Here is a 21,123-nt window from a genome sequence, read left to right as displayed (position 1 = left end):
CGGGTTTGACCCGGGCTGAGGAAAAAAGGTAGCGATGTAAGACCCTTCACACCTGCAATTATGGTCCTGCTTTTCCTCTAAATACATAAGCAGTTTCTTCAGAAGTCTTAATGATCATGTGTGCTTCTCATTTTTGTTGGTATTTGAACTGATTATAATGCACACAAATTTTGACATGCATTTTTCCTCCCTGTCTTGCCCGATTATTGATCTTGCATCACATATAAACTGAAATGTTCAGTGTCATTTCAACTCTAACAAATATATAAATGCACTCACTCGAAGTAAAACTGACAAAAAAAATGTAAAATGCGCAGTCTTCCATTATCATTATTACATTTACAACTGAGGATGCAGGTCACTTGTCTCTGCAGTCGTTTTGCAAGTCCGAATTTTCTGACGCGATTGCTAAATTGGTTCAGCTGTGTGTGACAGAGAGCTTAACCCTCATCTGTGAGTTGGCTGGCCTTGCCCGGCTTCTTGGTGTCCAGGAGCGCTAGTGCGCATTCTTATGAATAGAGGGGTTAACCACACAATGGATATCATTCCTGCTGGGCGACAAGCAGGAGCCTGCGGTTACAAACCCACGGCACCTGTGCCACTCATGCTGGGGAGATAGGGCAAGTCTGGCAGGTGGAAGCTTTCACCTCCCAGCCCTGTTAAAGAACAGGAACAAGCCGCACGATGCACCATGGGAAAAAAAGGGCTGATTGATTAGCCTTGGTTAGGCTAGTGTGGACATTTTAGAGCAAATACATCACTTAAGGGCGTTTCAGAGTGCACTGTTTTAATGTGTGAAATTCCTCAGCTGGAATATGTCTGAGCGGGAAAGAGTGTGAACATAATCAATAATCTGGCTGACTGAGGCATATATAATTGGCAGAAGAAGAAAATGGCTTCCGTTTGATAGAACTTTGTGAGGCCTTGGCTTTCTCCAAACACTGGAGAAAGAAGCCTGCAGCTGGAGCGGTGAGTGAGCCCACAAATGTGCTGCCGTCCCTTGGATCCAACACGTGCATGCAGTCGGGTCGGCTACAGGGTGTTGATGGGCCTGGGGGTGGGGGGGGTGGGGCTTTGACGCCAGGGTGGAGGAACAACGGGGTCTTTGTGTACCCTCCCTTTGGGAACAGCAGGTGGTTGGCCACTGTACTACAAATTTCCTCCTCAACCCCCCATGACTGAACATATGCTATCACATGCTTACAACCCACTAAAGCTGGCACCACTGGGTCCTTTGGAACAGTGCTGGTGGGGCTTAGCCACGGCAGGCTTGAAAGGCCAGCACCACCGTGCTGTGTGATGTTGCCCCTTCATTTTCCCTGCTAAAATAGGCTCTCCTAAGCCCCCACTGCTACTGCCAGCTATGCCAGCCATCCTGACACATTCCCTAGAAAGAGACACCCAGAACAGGTGAGGGGCTTAAAATAGCGCCCCCTGCATCTACCACTGTGCAAAGCGACCGAAGACAGCCGCCTCCAAAGGGACGCGCCCCAAGGCGGGGCTGTCATTGTCTGTGGAGAAAAAGAGTACTTCTGGATTCAGTGGCACTCACTCTTAAGAGGCTGCATAGTCCCAGTAGCAGCCCTTCCTCATTCCTCTTCCCCAAAGCTCTCTTCCAAAAGTTTCACTTCACAGTTGGAGGTGGCTGTTCCCATATAGTTCCCATCGACTGTTCCCATCTTGAGTGTACAGCTGGACATTGACTAATATGACAGACATAAGGAAACTTCACCTATACAGCAGAATGATTGAGCTTCACAGCCCCCAAGTCCCAAGTCCAGTGTCTACCCATGAGTCAGAACGGTGCCCCAGGGCTGGTACCGTGCAACCTTCTAACACCTGCCTGACAGGGACTGGACAGGAAAGATTCAGGCCAGAGCTTGTTTGTCTCATGGTGCAAGGAGATGGAGTGACTCCAGTCACAGCTGAAACAGGCTGTCTCTCTCTCTCTGTCTCTCTCTCTCCCCCTGTGCTTTACCATCCCTCCCCTACCACTCTGAAGCCCTCAAGCCAACCAGGGCAGCGCCAAGACCTAATTTCCTTCAGGGTCTGTTAATTACAGACCAGGGCTCCTCTAATTAAACAGACACCGCACACCTTGGAACGTTTCCCTGGCTTTGGCCGAAGCCTTGACAGTCATGTGATCTATTGCCCTGGTTGCGAGCCTATGTCAGCCCTGCAGATTGTTCTTCAGGGCACACAGAAGGCATGCGGTGATGTCATTATGAGTATGCCAATGAATTTTCCCTTTCTGCTGTAAGAAATGTGCTGATCGAGCTCTTCAGCAATGGACATTGATGGGCTGACACTGAGGTCAACCTTTGTGTCTGTTACCGTCAATGTTCTTTTCTTTATTAACTGAAATAGCTTTACAGCTCTGTATTCTATTTGTGCTTTACGTAGAATTTAGGCAAGTCCTAAGTTTGCAGAACTCTGCATCAATGTTACCATTTATTTTGTTTATTGACTTAGCACACTCTTATGAATAGCAACCTTCGAAAAGCCCATAGCAAGATATGTGAATGCATGTCACAAGAGTACCACAGACATGCTGTTGGCATTTCACAGCTTGTGCCACAGTACTGAGTATCAAGCTCATCAGTCCTGAAATATAACCATATTACAGTAATCATTTTAACATACACATAAGATCAGCATGCATACCTCATACAATGCACCACTATCATGATATAAGAACAAAATTAGGTTTAACAAATAATGATCCTTGTAAGAACATACTCCCCAGGACCAACATATCATTAATATTCCACAATAAAAGGGAAAATGTAAATAATTCATTTTAATGTACAATGCAAAGTAAACATTATTGTGTAATATTACGTAATATATATGAGTATATGAGTAGTATGACAAGTTATTAGAAGCAACATGCAAAATGTTGTTTAGACCACATATTTAAAACATCTTGTTCATTTTTTTAAACTAAATTTTAACTAAACTTTTGATATTGCATTTAAATTTTGATACCCATCAATTTTCTGTAACACTTTACAGACAGACATTTTCTGTAACACATCAGACATCGAACTTAAATAATCCTCAAGAGACAAAGGAAAAATGAGGATGAAATATGCCATGAAATGAAAAATAAGTTCCTTATGATTGATTGATTGCCTGATAAGACTATTTTCATGCTGCTGCAGTCTTTTCTCATTTATTATTTTTCCTTTTTTAAATCTCTGTATTGCTGTGACTTGTCTTTTCTGCAATATTTCTGATATGAAAAAAATTAATAAATAAACTTCAAAAAATAAAATGAGGAAAGTTAATTATATTACACTGGCCACAATGCTGAGAAATAGACTTGAAAAATTAAGGTTATTTACCGAAGACAAGAAAAAAAAATCTTACAACCTTCATTGATATATTTAGTCTGTCTATGATCATGAATTTAAAAATGAAAATAATTAGTTGGAGAAATGGGATTTTGCTGCAGCCTGTCAGCGTTAAAATGATGGCCTAGTGTTTGCAGAGAGGAGTACCCGCTGGGGATTGTGGGTAATTAGGTTACCGGGTTGCCAGTGTCAGGAAATTGAAAGATAATCCTAATCAGATTTGTGTTTCCAGGGAATTGAAGAATTTATATAAATAGCCACAGTCTCTTGGCCCCGTTCGTAAAAGATAATATGGTTTGCTGGAGCTACCAGTGCATGAGTTGTATGAAGATAGCAAAGATGGTGGACAGAATGAGATGATGCTTCGAGTTTGTCTAGGGCTGGCATGTGTAAGATAATGTCTGAGGTCTCACAAGGTCAGTCTGAGATTCCTTGTGTGGGTGGTGAGGGATTTTAAAATTAAAGCAATAAAACTTTCGAGCACACATTGTATTCTAGTAGACAATGCTAGTGTTGCATTACATGAGTGACGCTTTCGCACAAGGATAAACATAAATTCAGAAATAGGGCAAAATCCATCCACTGATGCATGAGATTATTACGCTGGGGCGTGAGCACGGGTCAGGGTCCAAATGAGTGGACGTAATCTACGGTGAGATTTTAAACGCTTGGCATGTCTCCTGTTCAGTCTCATTTACAGGGTTATCCAAATGGTCACATTTAATCTCCCGTTTAAAAAATGAATACAGGAAAAATGACTAGAATTTTTCTTCTTCCTTTCCTTGTCCTTTCCTTCTTTTTTTTCTTTAATAATAATAATAATAATAATAATAATACATATTATTATTATTGTTGTTGTTGTTGTTCTCTTCTCCTTCCTATTATTATTGTTATTATTATTCTTGCATTTACATGGTGCCCTTCGTGGATCTTAAAGGTGCCGTAACATCCATTTGGAGGTGAATTCTCTAAAGGCACTTTGTTCTGGTGTCTGTCATTTGCAAACACAAAGCACAACATAAAAAGGACAAATATTGTCAAAGAATTATATGAATTGCATATTAAGGATTTTTTAGTTTGCAGCTGGATGCATGATCCAATCAGAAAGTGAAAAGATAAAATCGCATCACACTTAATTAAATAATTTATAACAAGTTAAATATATATTCTATATATCCAGTGCATTATTTGTTGTCCAGTTGTGCGTCCCTTGTCATTGCTCTGTATATGTCTTTTGTATTAAGTCAAACGGCTGCACTTTGTATTAATCTTAAGAGTAGGATTCGGCTCTCTTCCTGTAAAAGACAGTCTGGTGGCCTTGAATCCCCTGGCATCTTCTAATGTTATCAGGACATACTCCTCTCTCTTTGCCGAACAGCACCTGCGCCGTACCCCTCCGACCCCCAGACGCAGGACGCCCAAGGTCCATGCACTGCCTCTGCGGGCTGGGGGGTGCGCTTCTGGAGGACAAAAATGCGGTGGGGAAATTGTATTAGGCTAATTTGCAGTGGAGCCGCATCCTGCACTTTTTGACACTGGCGTTTGCCAACTAAAGTGATGAAATAATTACATTTTTGTCCCCAGTCTCATTGTGGCATAGTGCTCTTTCTGAAAGGGGCACATCTGCTTTGAACTGCTGTCACTGTACTGCATTAAATACGTGCTGTTCTTCAGTGCAGGCTACCTTTCTGTCTGTGTGTGTGTGTGGGGGGGGGGGGGGCGGGGGGGCAGGAGGGGGGGTCTGAAAACTGAATCTAGCTATCTCGGTAGTTTATGGGAAATCCATTCTCAGGTTGATTCAGACAGAACACCAAGGACTTCAAAACTATCTACTTTTTTCGATGGTTTATGAAGTATGCTCTCTCTGTCTCTCTCTCTCTCGCTCTCTCTCTCATTCCTTTTTATGCTTCCCTCCCCTCCCCTCCCCTCCCTCTCACCAATTTGGAATATGCCCAATCGTGTGCACCGCGTGTGTGTGCATGTGTATGTGTGTGTAGGCGTGTGTGTGTGTGTGTGTGTGCGTGTATATATGTGTGTGTGTGTGTGTGTGTGTGTGTGTGTGTGTGAAATTTCAAACAGCTGCCAGTCGTTTGTTCCTATAGTTGCTGATGCTGATGAGAAATAGGGGGACTTGACTCATTAAATACCATTGTTATGATATAGTTCAATGTCTGTTTAAAAAAAAAAAAAAAAAAACCACATGAAATACATATATCACCATCCATCTGGGGAGTCTGACAGTACATAAGTTGGGCTCCCACAGACATGAGTCAGAGGAAGACGCTTCGCATACAGCACAACAGGCTGAATTGCGGGCACCCGATCAACCAGTGGGACACTGTAATCCTGGCAGACTCATCCCTGGACAATGAAAGAGACAATAAGGCATGCTTGCTACATTCTACACAAGCAAAATCTATATTTGAAATCAGACCGCGGGGCCCGTCCATGCACCGGAACAGTGCCTTAACACTGAATGAGACAGTGTTAACCACAGAGCAACCTCATCTCTCAGTTTATTAATTTATTTCCAACTGTCAAAACACACACACACACACACACACACAATTACAATAAAACAAGCACTCAGATTGGAGTAATGAATGATGGGAACTGTACACATTTTTACAGTTAAAAAAGATTTCAAAGAGAACAAATTGAAACATGTCCTTATCTCATAATTAGATAATAAATAACATACGTTATGGGCTCCAGTGGCATCCCTCTCTCTCAGTTCATACAGAACGGAGTCATGGAACACACCGATAAGAGCTTCTGCATGTTTATGTTAGATTGAGGTGCAAACAAGGTGACTTTATTATGGAGACTAGCTGTGCTGCTTTGTGTGCTAGTCGCATACATTACTTATTATTCATAGGGCTGTAATATTCTGACAAGGGCTTGTGCTTTAATACAAAAGAGAGCAGCATTATTGTGGAGCTGAATGTTCATTAGTATGCCATGCCTCTCGCTTTAAGAACAGCATCCTTAGCAATCCAGTCTACGCAGACCCTGTGTTAAGTATTCATGTGTGTAGAGCTTTCCCTGACCCTCAGTGTAGGCCAGCCAGTCCTGGGGTCACATACAGTGCTGAACTCACCTTTGTGGCACCCCAACACTATCTTCCAGTGGTTAAACGCTGCTGTGGATGTTGCTTTAGAATCTGACCATTTGATTTGTGGATTTCTATTATCTTTTCTGTCTCCAATGTGGAGGCAAAGACAAAGAGAGATAGAGTAAGAGAGAGAGATGGAGAAAGAGAGATAAAGATAAAAAAGAACGAGAGAGAGATGGTGAAGAAGAATGATGGCAAGGGGATATGCTTGTGTTTAAGAAAAAAATAATCATAGATTATTTTATATGTGACATGGTTGCCCACTGTAGCTGAACATTTTGCGGCCATTTTGTTCTAACACCCATATTGTCCCCCAGGGGTGCGTCTAGATCGAGTGCGGGGTGGCAGACAGAAATACAAGAGGAGGATGGACACAGAGAGCAGCACCTACCTGGCCCTCACGCTCCCCCCTCCTCCCAAAAAACCACGTGAGTGACCTCTTTTCCCACAATCCATTGCAACTTTACAGGCAACCGAAGACGAGATCGCCTGCATGACCTGAAGTCTGATTTTTTTGTTCGTTTCATAAACCTTGTTAATGCTGTAGATCCTGTGTTTTCAACAGGGGGGTCCTTGAAGGTTTTGCAGGGGGTCCATTGATACGAAATGACAATAAATAGATTTGTGAAAATATTTTTTTAAATAAACCTTTTTAATTAAACTTATGATGGAATTCCCTGGGATGCCTTTAAGTCTGGGTGGGGGTCCCTGGATCAAAATCAGATGAAAAACCCTGCTGCATTTTACTGGGTATTTTTTTATTTTTAACAAACACGATAAGAACTCATTGTGTCATCCAGCAGGACTTCTGGCCTCAATAAATCATTAAATTGTCAGGCCTACCTATGTCGGCCTGCACTGAAACAGGCCTATAGTTTCTTTATATGATGAGCAACATTTATATGATGACCTAGGAAACATTGGCTTCCATAATAAATTACACATTTTGCATTTGTAACAAGATATGACACAGTTATTAATAATATACTGAGTGTTTATAATCACTGAATAAACCCCCTAAGTTGTGTCATTTAAACTAAAGTTCTCTCAAGGTTCAGGGATGAATATTACAAAAGTTTGGAGATAAAAGCATTTAACATTAGGAACACGGGATTGTTGCACCTGCTCCGGGGGTTCACATGGTGTAGCTGTAGGGCTGAAAAAATCCCCCCAAATTTTTCTTGGTCTGTCCCCCTCTCTCTCTCTCTCTCTCTGAATAAACTTCCAATTTTCCTTCCTTTCTCTCCTTCAGTGACAAAGATCGTGTCCCACCTTCTGGTGGCGGAGCCGGAGAAGATCTATGCCATGCCAGACCCCTCCCTGCCCGAGGGGGACATCAAGGCCCTGACTACGCTGTGCGACCTGGCCGACCGCGAGCTGGTGGTCATCATTGGCTGGGCAAAGCATATCCCAGGTAGCGCCGCGCATCTGTCGCACATCTGGACCTCCTACCAATCTAACAAAAAGACACGGAGCATCTGATACACCTCCAAACACAGATTTCGTCTTCTGCAATGACATTATTAATGAGAGGATGCAATAACTGATCTGTTTCATTTGAAAATTAGAGCCATTTGTGTTGTTATTGATATATAATAACATATACATTATTATTATCATTATTATTATTATTATTATTATTATTATTATTATTATTATTATTATTATCAATAATAATAATAATAATAATAATAATAATAATAATAATAATAATAATATTGGTTAATTAAGAAGGGTTTTTAATCCATTCACCAAACCACTGAAATAGGGGTAGCTGGTCAAACTGGGAGGGCCAGTTATGGAGATTTGGTCAGGACATTTGCGATGTACAGTCTCTCATTGTGATAAGTGCAACAGCATCGTAAAGGCCATTATGAGTCTGGACTACAAGTTAAATATCTTATCTGAAAGATGGTTATCCTACAGCACAGTGAACAGCCACCTAGGCACCGGATTTTATGCTTTTTGGGCTACTGGTACACCATCAATAGTTCCAGTGGAATCTTAATTCTTCCAAGAAGTAATTTGCTGGACTATTCAACAAAAATGCATTGGACTCCCATGTTGGCAAAGCAATTTGTTGATACTGTATGAGCCAGACATTGTGTTTTATTGCAGTGATTGGTCCAACAATTGACTGCTCATTGTAGCTTCATCCATAAGTAGCATTACTGATGCCCATTTCTATTAGGAAACAATTTTTTAAAACAATATTATTGACTTTGTCTTTTGAATTTGCACTCATATTCTGATAGAAGACATAAGTTATATTTTATATAAAATCTAATCACCATGCAGCAAAAATGCAGAAAAAGCACTCTCTCATCATAGTGGTGAAGCAACTAGAGTCAGTTTTGTCTTGTACATTTTAAAACTGTGGTTTGAGTTTTCCCCAGCTGGTTCTTTGAGCACTCCATCACAGTTGCCTGGAAACAGAGTACAGACTATAAAGAATGCCAGTGTAGCGCATTCCTTCACAATGTATGCAATGTCCTGTAGGACCATGACAAATATGATAATATGATATGATAACAAGGCCTAATCCTTTTGGGATCGGTTTGTCCGGTTGGACATTTTTATTAGGCTCTTCTGCCTGAGTACTACTGTTCAGAGGAATCACCGTGCCGATTACCCAGAATGCCTCAGTCCATGTTCCATCCAAAAGGTATTATAGTATGTGCCTGCATGGAGAGTGTGCCAGAGCAGCTGCCCCTCGTTTGGGGGATTGGCTGTAATCAGATTGTAGTAGGTATGAGTGGCAACAGGTAATGAGATTAAGTGCCAGGTCCAATTAATTCCCCTTACAGTGCGCTGTGTCAGCACAGGTAGAGCCCAGCTTACTTGGGAGTGGGTCATTACTGATCCTGTGCCATGCTTGGCCTGGTCACTGAGGCCTAAGCCTGTCCAGATGTGTCCTTCAACGAAAAAGGCTTTGTTATATTAGCCTGGTAGCCACCACCACGCAGGTTTCGTATCAGTCAAAAATATGCTGAGCTAATGGCCTTCCTATGGGAGTCGTATGTTAATAAACATCAAAGATAATTTTTTTAAGTTTTGTCTGTAATTTTACATGCACAATACAAGTCAATAGTTGGACTTTTGATGGAGCAAAGTATGTATGCTCATATGTTAACTCGTAGTCAGTTTTAAAACATTGGTTATTGGTAACATTAACAAGTAGTTATTGAACACAAAATAAATAAAGTCAAACAATATCACTGAAACAAGCAGCTAGCAAGTCATTTTGACAGTGGCGGTGTTGTTATCAATGATCATTTAATGATCTTTTTTTTTCCTCAAAAGTGCTAGGCATTCTAGATGGAAAAAACTGGTGAATGTCATTTTCATCCTTTGCATCAATTTCTTTATGGCCATCCCCTGATCAGAACACTTCTATAAATACATCAGACCTCCAAAACAACGTTCACAGACCAGTGAGTGTATGTGCAACAAAAAAACTAAACATAAATTAATGTGACCCAACCTAGTACCATAATACAAATTACAGATTCATACGGCTAGCATCCATGTAAAAATTTAAATTGTGATGTAACAGTACTACAGTAATTACACACGAAAAGAGTGCTAGTGGATGGGAATAGGAAGGGCACCAAGACAGTCTGAAGAGGTGGGTCTCCAATCTGCATTGAATATTCAATAAGATAAGTTTGAAGCAGCAATAGCAATAGTTTAATAAAATCCATGACTTGACAAAGCCTGTTTGCCCTCCCTGGTAACTGTTATGCAATGCCTATTATATTCATTTCCCAGAAATGAAGGGTGTTCCTCGGCTTATTCACACTGGGGATGAATAGTCTATCCATTTAGTCTCTGCTGGAGCAAGATTGTTTGCTCTAAGAAGATTACAGGAGGCTTAACCGGCTCATGTGGCAAACTGCAGCCTGCATACCCAGCTAACTGAATACATTTACTATAGTTATAACAGGGCCAACTGGAGGGAACCTAATTGTCTAATAGGCATGACAAGACATACAGACATAGTAAATGTTCCCACAGAAGCACACTGTAAATTCTTAACTGTACTGCATTATACAGTGCAATGAGGACATAATTATGAGACATATAAAATGCATTGTAAAAAAAAAAATGTGTGACAGTCATTGCAGATTTTGGGATTTTAATTTGATTTAAGTGTGTGTGTGTGTGTGTGTGTGCTGTCCATTTCCGGATTCACAAACTCATAGCAATAATAGTATTTATTATGAATTGTATTGCTATGTGGCTTGTTAAATTAGCTCTTTAATTTAGAATCCTATAAATAGTAGACATGCTCTTTTTCAAAGGTCCACATTTTCTAATTGTTTTACATTGAATTCAGTGCAAAAGGCAACCTTGGGTCAACTGCAGTTTTTGCAGATCACCACAGAACAGTCCAAAAGAAATCAATAAAAGCACTTTTGGCAAGGCAGTTACTCGTGTTGCATGTGTATGTTAGTTCCACAGAAATTTTGTGAACCAAGTTAGTTCAACTGCAATCTCAACAACTTTATTGGAACAGTACATCCACCGAGCAGTCTTCTGCCACTCTAATATGGCTATCCTATCTAGAGATGTATTGCATGGAGTGGGGAGATGTACCCAGACTACATTAGGGCCAATAACACTATCACTGTGGATCTGCGCACTGAATCCCACTACCCTGCTCTCATGTTCCCTGCCTGCCTGTCACAAAGCCTCACCCTCTCTCGCCTTAATTCCCTCACCGCCCCTACATATTGCATAGCAGAGAGACAATCAAACTACACCATGGAAATTAGCATTCCACTACGGTCTCTGTGCAGCTCTTTGATCACCGAGCAATAAAACACCAGCTGCCTCCGAAGAGTCTGATGTTATGCATAATTTAATATTCTAAGTTGGTCATTTCTGATAAACAAATGGATACTAATCAGTTGCTTATATCCGAATGAAGCGGCGCTTCACTTTGCTGCTCGGAAGCCATTTCATTTCAGTATAATCCTCGCAATCGTTGCTGACAGCCAATATTACTCTGGAGGTATTACCAAAATGTGATTTGTAAAATTGCATTTTATCTTTGTCCTTGCTAGAGGTGAACTATTCATCACATCAAGGTCATTTTACAGTTGGACGCTTTTCCATGTGTTGCCAGGATTGAGGTCAAATTGTTTATGTCAAGAGCTACAATTTACTGTCACTCACACTACCAACAATTTGGTCCAACTTACCAACGCTGTGATAGTATAGAAAGAAGAACGGCTTGGCTGTCCGCTTCGGGCTGCAGATTAAAGGGAAATTTGATTGTGTCCTCCTTACCTGCCAATGTTTGACAGCTTCCCACTGCAGCATGACTCTGGATTTAATTTGCTCCGCAAAATTTCCATGTGACACGAGCTGGATATACACCGTCCGTATTCAGACTGAAGTAGATGCCCACTTTCTGCTATGTTCGCTGTCAAACAGAAATAAAATATGACGATGGATTTATGTTCTGCCACTTAGTCCTCATCATACAATTTACTAATGAAATGATTTATGCATCGGAGACTTTTTAAATGCATCTTAAACTTCCACCCAGTAGGCACGCTCGCCCGCACGCGCACACATATGCACACACGCACACATGCACACGTGCACACGCGCACGCAATTACAATAAAACAAGCCGTGTGTGGCACAGTACATCAGCCGCACCATATATCTGCACATCAGGGACAGCATAAACAAAAAGACCTCGCTGTTACTTGCACCTTCAAGGTGCTTATGGGCACAGCATACCACTGCTTCATGTGATACAAAACAAGAAGCCTTGCTTCCTTATGACACATTTGGAATTGTCTCGGCGCATACACTTTGATTAAAGGTAAATAGCCTGCTCGGCGCCTTGCTGATAGCAGTGATTTGCACACTCGTGTTCATGTTTAGGGTTAAGATTTATTAAACAGACTCCGGAGAATGCTCGGCTGGATCAAGGCTTGTTGGGTTGGTAGGGACGCGGGATGACGGGGGGGGGGGGGGGTCATCTGAGTATCTGACGGTAAGCCATGATTGCTCAGCTCCCCCCAAGAAGAGTTACTGTCTCTCTGCCTCCAAGAACGGAGATTGGAAATGAAATGTGGTGGTGGTGGTGGTGGGGACTTGTAAACAATAATAAGATAATAGAATATGATTGGATGCCATTCTTGGGCCGTGATTCATGAGGATCAGGGGATGGGGTGGTGAGGAGAGTCTTCTGGATTTCTCTGCACTAGGAAACAGCAAAAAGGCAATGACAAAAACGGCAGGAGAAATCATCTGCATTTTAGGCCAGTAGAAGAGTGAAAGAGACATATGTGTGTGTGTGTGTGTGTGTGTGTGGCTTCTTTCTTTTGTGTGATGTTAGCCGAGGGTGAAAAGAAACCTCAAAAAAGAAACCTCTCAAGGGCACATAAACGTGTGTCTAGACCAGAGTTTCTTTTAGTGGGCTACAATGTTCCACCACAGGACTGTAGGTTGTTTCTTTCCAGAAACAACATCAGACCCGAATTTTCTTTTCCCCCCTTGTAAGATACTCAGTGTGGTAAAAAGTTAAAAGTGTGAAAGTTGCACAAAAGCGCCTGCCCACACAGAGCTGCCTTCCTCTTAAAGGCAGAGGTCTGAAAGGTAGCCGCCATCAAACGCAGGGCTGCCAACTCTCACACTTTTGGCGTGAAACGAAGGCTTTCGGGCCGTGTCCTCTCCTGCTCTCGCTCTACCCAAACGCACTTCTCGCCGAACGAAAAGAGCTTTCGCTAAAAGCAAAGCCGCTCCGCGATTAAACAAATTATCTATCAGTTTGCAGGACCGAGTGGGTTTTTTTTTTTTTGTTTTTTTGGTCTGCAGTGCAAACTGAGATTACAGAGAGGCTGTCGATTGGCTACCCGTGTTTGACAGCAGCCCCCTCCCACCGGTCTGCGGTGCGCCGGTCATGCAGTACATCTCACTCCGGCCAAAAGTTGGCAACTCCGGCGCAGGGCGGACGGCTGCGGTGCACTCAATTTAGCGTCATGCTGAGTTAGCCCACACAGAAGCAGCAGGTCAGAAAATGAAGAGGTAGTTATTGATATTTCATTAGAGGAAATCACCTTCCCGCACGGCGCTCATCTCCACTGTCCTTCAGCGCGGTGGCCCGGGCATCGCCTGACCCGGGGAGCTGGGGAGTAACTTCATTACTCCCGTCAAATTGAGTGGAAAAGGTGGTGGGATACCATTTAGTATGATCACTCATGCTCGCAGGAAGAGACAGACAGAGCAAACCGCTACCTCTCCGACTACGGGCTTCTTATTATATCATAAATCATTAAATAAATAACACAAAATGGGATGCGCTAATATTTTTTCCCCTAACGTACAAACAAAATAATTGGTTCAAAAATATGTATTTGCACTGACAAACAAATTTCTCCCCAATAGACAAATGTAATAATGCATTTTAATTTTTGAGACGCATCATTTTTTGGGAAAAATTTTACCAATGTATGGAGATTCATTTGACAATGACTAGAGGTGCGTTTACGCATCACCTGCCGTGTGTGGAATCGGTTGCGTTCATTCGTGGATTTTTGAGACGTTCCTCACAGCACGATGTGCACATTTACCCACATTTTCTTTTTCACTGAGTCCACTCCAGCCAATCAGCTTTTACGTCATCCTTTCCCTAATGCCCACATTACTACATTATGTTTTTACAAGCAAACGATGCATTTAAACCCATTAGTATTCGAGAGGAGCTGACAAAAAAAAGCTGTGTGGTCAACATGGATGTGTGTCAAGAAAATAAAATGCATTACTACATTTGAGTGCTCCAGAGAAATTTGTGAATGCACGTACACATTTGTGAATCAATCATTTTTATTTGTGAACCAATTATTTTTGTTTGTAAAATACTGAAATATTTGTGAATCTTGTTTTTTTGTTTAAGGTTCATATTATTTATTTAAGCATTTATGAGATAATAATGACCCCATATCTGAGCCACTCGCTGGCCTTTCTTTGTCACATGTAACCACAAGTTTCCCCTGTTTACAATGGGAGGTACAGTGAGTGCGTGGGCTTTCAAGGATGCCTTGGTGTCAATCATATGCAGTAAATGTTTTGCTAATAATATGATATGATTTTGCATCTTAGCATACAAGCGGCTTCATCCTAAAACCTGTATTGTGAGCAGGGTGAGCATCTACTCAATGTGCTGATAAAATTAAAAGGTCAAAATAATAGATAATACCTATTGGACAAAAAGATTACTTTTGTTATTAAAGTTAAATAAGCATTCAATTAACACACTGTACACAAATAAAATTGCAGGTAAAACTTTGTCATTTAGGTAAGATTTCTGTTAGTTTTGCTTATATATAATTAGAAGGCAGGTCAACTATTACCACATTCGTAATTTGCAGTAAAATGGATAACTGTTTGAGAACAGCAGATCTAAACTCTGTTAGGGCTATATTTTCATAGCCAAAATTTTGGAAATACTAATATTATCTTTAGTTTCCATTTGCTTCTAATGACCCTCTGGAGGTCACCGTGAAGGATCGTCATGAGGGACTAGCACCCCCAAGCTCCCCCAGCCACCCCCGTCCTATGGCAAACATGAAGTCGGGCATGTCCTTCATCACAGTGACAAGGGCCAGTCTGGGCTCAATTAGTTCCCTAAAACGGGTGAGAATGCTACGGGAACCAAGCTTAAAGCAGGAAAGACTCGTGTTTCAAAGTCTCAAACCTTTGTGTTGATGTAGGGCTCTCCGGTTAGCCTTTCAGCTGCGCCACGGATTGACAGTCATCCGTTAGGAGAGGACCACGGACTGAAGTGTATTTAAAAATACACCGCCGCAATACTGTATGCTTTCAAAGGAGGGATATGCTTCGTTGACCCGAACTGACGCCGCTGCAAGAAGCTCGCAGTTTAATTGGGCTCTCTGAATAAAGGAGCTCGGTTCATTTAAGTACGCCCAACTACACCATGTCCTTGCCTTGTCTTTCTATCATTAGTGTAGCTACATCTAACAGCCACTATATATTCTGCTCACTATTTAGTATGACTAATTCATGGGAATTCTTTTCAAAGCGAATGTGCTTTTTCTACCAACTAGCTTCCAAATACTGCCATTTCTAGTATCATACAATATCACATATATTTAAGTGCAATCAAAAACAGTTTCAACATCCTAGATTGCCAAGTTATTAATTTCCCATCTCAGAAGAGGTACCTTAAAGCACAAATCATCATTCTCCAGTAATTGAACCGAGCATTTCTTTAACATGTGGGACACCGCGCTCGCATTGTAATTAAGGGATCCCAATGCGAGTTAGAATCCAATGCCCGGCAGGTGTGATTTACGAGAGAACGTTCCGCTCCCCCAGGGTTCTCCAGCCTGTCGCTAGGAGACCAGATGAGCCTGCTGCAGAGCGCATGGATGGAGATCCTCATCCTGAGCGTGGTGTTCCGCTCGCTGCCCTACGAGGACGAGCTGGTCTACGCCGAGGACTACGTCATGGACGAGGGCCACTCGCGTCTCACCGGGCTGCTGGACCTCTACGGCTCCATCCTGCACCTGGTGCGCAGGTACAAGAAGCTCAAGGTGGAGAAGGAGGAGTTTGTCACACTCAAAGCCATCGCCCTCACCAACTCAGGTAAGAGGCTGGCACACTGAAAGAAAAATACACTGGATTTGTATTTAATTGGATTTTTGACAATGGTTCCACATAATTTGCTTGCTTTAAATGTACCTGACATATCTGTGTAGCTTGCATGTTCAATGCTGAAACATGAAATGATTGCGCTGATTTAATATGGCTGAATACTTTCAATAGTGGTTTCTTTTTCATCCCTTTTTCCTGTGTAACATGTTGAAAATCCACAGAAATCTAGAGCTTTTGAAATCAAAAGAGAATTTCAGATATGCATTTGACCTTGTTCTGAAGTTAACGCAAGTAGATGAACACTTGTGTAGGTGCAAACTGTAGTCTCATTTCTGTTAAAATGGCACTGGGGGGCACCTGCAGGTTTCCCTCAAAACTGCACAATTCTAGATTGCTAAAACTGCCTTAGAAGTGTTTCCCATTCAAAATATTATTAGTATGGTTGATACATTTTCTCAGTTGTAACTGGCTGCTTTTTTTATTAGATGGAACAAAAAAACACCCCCGGAGTGGTGTACATTGACAAAATAAGCATTTGGTACAATGTCACCTCACACAGAATTATTATTGAACATTTTATGTTTTTACGTTGAATAATAATTGGATTTTTTTTTTTTAAACAATTTCACTTTACAGAATAGGTACTACAAATCACCTCAGACTCGATTGAGTTCAGGTGAATATAAGTAAGTAAAGCAAGAGGCTCTAACGATAGAACTTTTTAAATTGGGTGCCCTCTGCATTGTGGTATCTCACTTTCCTGCCCGTCTATGTAACAGTAGCTACCGGGCAAGGATGAATCTAGAATTTCACTATCAGAACAGGGGCGGGTGACACTAACGTTAAGCCAAATGGAATGATTTGGAGCCCCTTTTTAATCCGCACCGAGGAGCAGAGGGCATCTTTTCAAGAGAACCTTCCGCGGTGGGTTTAAAAATACTGTACACACTCCCACAAAATGCATGCTTTCGCAGAACAATATGTGCAACCGAGACCTGAACTTGGCAACTGTTTCAGATGGCCTCGGGCTGCATCATGCTGTGCGAATCAAAGTGCCCCATTAATTTTAACTGTCATGTGATGTCCTTAGCTTCTATTGGCTAATTTAGGAAGATGCTATTTGTTTCATACAATTGGATAATAAATTAATGCAGCCATGCATTCTATGGCTTTGATGTAATTGATTTGTTAAATTACCAATGGTTAGGCAGCAGGTTGCCTTCATCAGGGTTGTCTGATAATGCTGCTGATCCTATGTATTTATAACATCTCACTGTCATCGTTCATAGGTGTTTTCATTCATGCAATGATGCAACCAGTAAAATAATTAGCTTAATAATTAGCATTACCACTAAATAAAATGGACTTTGTCTCAGTCACTATCACATGTTCGGCAGTCACTGAAATGAAGGAGGAAAAATTTGTTCCATAGAAAATGAAACAGGAACAACAACTGACCGCTCCATGTGAGACTCACTCTATTCGCGCAATACCGCTTTTCCAGACAAAAAGCCATTTGAAAACACCACTCTCTGTTGCCTTTAAGTGTGAATGCTTGTAGCTCCCCCAGGTGAATTTGCTGCACCATTCCAATGACAATGTGGCCAATGAGAGAGTGAATGAATCTGTGAGAGAACACTGGGCTCCTTAGTTGCAGGCTAAAATGTAACCCTCGTTTCACAAAAACTTTCTGCAAAATGGCCCAGAGAGAATTTATGCCTGTGTAAAACCACATTGAACGTGATCAATTTTAGGTGAATACTGCTTGAAGGTAGACAATAGGACAAGGGCGTGCTCTCCCAGTGTAGCATTTCTGTTGTCTTTGTCACCATAACAGAAGCTGTTGGGCATGACAGCCAAGGGAAATTAATTTTGTGAATCGTTAGCAGTGCGGAGGCTGTCAGTGCAACGTGTTAAGCCGAGTGGAATGACTGCTAGGGAGCGTGCAGGGGCAGGGGTGGGGGATTTCAACTGTTTGAGTGTTAAGGAAGTACCTCTATAAGGGTAGCTCACTTTTCAGAGGGAAGGGTCCATACCGTGTCAAAACCTCAGAAAGGGGGGGGGGGGCTGGGGCAGGGGGATTAAGCGTTAAGGATCAACATCAGTAGACCCAGTCTTCAGGTTGGCTGCGTTGATACGTTAGTGCCAGTACATCACAGCCCACTGGAGGAGAAATCTCCTTCACTACCATGCTGGGACAATGCAGAGTCCTGTCAGACTGCTACACCCCAAAGGGAAAAGCTGTGGAGGCAAAGGAATTTTGTGTCATTTTGGTGTGCCACTTTACAAACAAGCACAAAACTCTCTTCACAAACAAGTATATCTTTATGAAAAAGGGACTCAGGATAAGCACTTGAATGTTCATTTATTAAATTTAAATGATTCAGTGTTCCTTTAAATAAATAAATAAATAAAAATTATTCTCTGTGGTCCTCCCCACAGCCATTAGAGAGACATTAGTCTTCTTTACAATTTCCTTATCCAGAGTGATTATCCATTTATAAAATGCTGAGGTTTCTTTTTTTTCTTTTTTTGGGAAAAGGATGACTTTCTGGAAGTTGCAAGTCACTGTTCATCTAGAACACTGGTTCTTGAACTTTTTTATATCGGGACCCAAATTCGAAATTTAGTATCTTTCAGGGACCCATCAAATACACATTCTAGAATAGCCTACAGTGGAATACGCATTCATTCTGGGACCCAAGTCATCCATTCCCACAATGTATGTTCTGGGTCCCAACACACAGTTTAAGAAACAGAACATAAAATTGCTCCCTCCATATGTTCACAAATGTATCACTACTCCAACCCCCCAGTCATTATTATACTCTTGTGTCTTATGCCTGCTAAACCTTTTCTGTCCTCCCCCTGCATGGCTTTTCCTTTCCTTAACTGTACTTAATATATCCAAAACCTGAAGCTTATCTAGTGCAATGACATTAACTATTATGCCAACTAGCGACAACTAAAATAGCTGAGTTTTCAGTGTCATGATGAATCTTATGGGTTGACAGTTATTTTAGATTCTTCACTTGCTTAGAAGACACCCCTATCCAGCACAATATGCACAGCTTACATTTTTTACATACTGCCCATGAATTCAGGAAATTCATCTCCTGTTCACACTTAACATAGGTGTTAGTAAACTTTTTAGTGTCTAATATGGTAAAGTTCATATACAGCACAGTTCTGGAAGGGGGAACAACTACACTAGTTCATAATGTTGGAAGGAGGTGGGAAAATCACTTGCTTAGTCCAGCTCATGTGCAAATGAGCATGGGCAAGCCTGTACGAATGGCAACCGTAGATGGGCTCCTGGTAGTTGCTGTGCAGTGAAGTCAGTGGATAATTCAAAGCAGCTACTTACCATGACTTCCAACCAGTTTTACGGTCAGTGTGACATCCAGTTGTTGCAATCCCCTAAGAACACATTGATCAAAAAATGAAGCTGGAAAATGACCTACAGTGAATTAATGCATTGTTGCAGCACAGCAAGCTTTCCAGGACAGTCTCCATGCTTGTTTAGCACATTCAGTCAGTTACTACGGTTGTCAAGTTAAAAGATGAACTGTGAACCTAGCCGTGCTAGCCGAGACAATTCAGATTTCTGGGAGCAGTTCCCCAACCTTTATACTACGCTGCTGCCTCTTCCCCCTGCAGATTCCATGCACATTGAGGATGTGGAGGCCGTTCAGAAGCTCCAGGACTCCCTCCACGAGGCCCTGCAGGAGTACGAAGGCGGCGAGCACCAGGAGGACCCGCAGCGAGCGGGCAAGCTGCTCATGACCCTCCCGCTGCTCCGACAGACGGCCGCCAAGGCCGTGCAGCACTTCTACAGCATTAAGGTCCAGGGCAAGGTGCCCATGCACAAACTCTTCCTGGAGATGCTGGAGGCTAAGGTCTGACACAGAGCCCTGTCCAGCCCAGCCGATCCCCTGGTGAATGGAGCGAACTAGATCCCTGCTGGGACGTCAAGGGACTTGAAGGAAGGCTGGGGAAAAAAAGAGACAATTCAGTAAGGGTTTAAAGTGCAAACGCAAAATGGATGCATATCAATTTAATATATAATGATGTAATAATAGAGGCTGTGTACAGAGGTGAAAGTTTTGTTGTTGCATTTCATGATTTGCCATGCGCGAAGGACAAACCCTCCGACTCCGTAGAACCAGAATGAGGAACCCATGCCCCCAGCTTCCCGTAGGTTCCTTAACTTTGTGAAACCCTGGTCCTGAAAGCAAAGTGTGCATATGTGTTGTGACGCAACTGAAATGCTAGCTAAAACAAGATTTTTAATCTTTTTTTTTTCTTGTGGAGTTCAAACTTTAAAGGTTTTTTGTGGCATCACGGGTACTCTCTGGCTATGTAGATATTTATCCCAAGTTACATATTCTTAAGAGTCTGTTGCACTGGACAGCTGTTGTATCACTTTCATGTAAGATGGACAAATATGGACAAACCCCATCCAGACGTGTCCTCATCTGTAACTCTGTAGAGCTTCGTGGAAACATCAGAGCCAGGGCAGGGGTATATAGGAAAAGGTGAAAACATGATCTACTTATCCAATGTACTGTAAACCAGCAAAAGTTCTTCTGCACTAACACAGCAATAAGGCAATCTGTTGTATCTTTTGTGTGTTATGGTCCACTGTCTGTCCTTAAACTGTCAAACCCTCCTCTGGGTCTACTGTAAAAAAAAAAAAATTGTGTCATGTGTGTCTGTGTGCAAAACTGTTACGCGCTCAATGTGCTGATTCCCATTAAAAAAAATAGTCAGACGATCTTATTGCCCAGCTTTGTCGCCATTTGCATTTCGGAGAACAGATGACCCCCTGACCAGCGGAAATAAGGACGGCCACTGAGGGGATATCCACGGCATTACACAGAGTGGTGCGGTCAGAACGCAACCTACGCTCAAGCACTCACCGGCTGTTTGAAAAACTTTTTGCGTTACAGTGAGCCGAACATAGATGCGGAGGCAAGGTCCTTGGTGCCCGCTGCATCCATCACCGAAGCAG

The 21,123-nt window shown here is 42.1% G+C and overlaps 1 protein-coding gene across 3 annotated transcripts in view; it reads left to right on the top strand.

Moving 5' to 3' along the window:
- The window catches only part of LOC118229090 (steroid hormone receptor ERR2-like), a 46,156-nt gene extending 25,272 nt beyond the window's left edge, over nucleotides 1-20,884 (top strand). For all 3 annotated transcript variants that reach the window (XM_035420774.1, XM_035420775.1, XM_035420776.1), the window contains exons 4-7: nucleotides 6,789-6,899; nucleotides 7,724-7,885; nucleotides 15,831-16,100; nucleotides 19,770-20,884. In XM_035420774.1, coding sequence (XP_035276665.1) covers nucleotides 6,789-6,899; nucleotides 7,724-7,885; nucleotides 15,831-16,100; nucleotides 19,770-20,014 — 788 coding nt within the window. In that variant the 3' untranslated portion in view covers nucleotides 20,015-20,884. The remainder of the gene's footprint in view (nucleotides 1-6,788; nucleotides 6,900-7,723; nucleotides 7,886-15,830; nucleotides 16,101-19,769) is intronic.
- Nucleotides 20,885-21,123: the final 239 nt, after the last annotated feature.

Source organism: Anguilla anguilla, chromosome 6 (genome assembly GCF_013347855.1).
Source record: "Anguilla anguilla isolate fAngAng1 chromosome 6, fAngAng1.pri, whole genome shotgun sequence".
NCBI classification, from domain to species: domain Eukaryota; kingdom Metazoa; phylum Chordata; class Actinopteri; order Anguilliformes; family Anguillidae; genus Anguilla; species Anguilla anguilla.
This window is presented reverse-complemented; position numbering and strand designations above follow the sequence as displayed.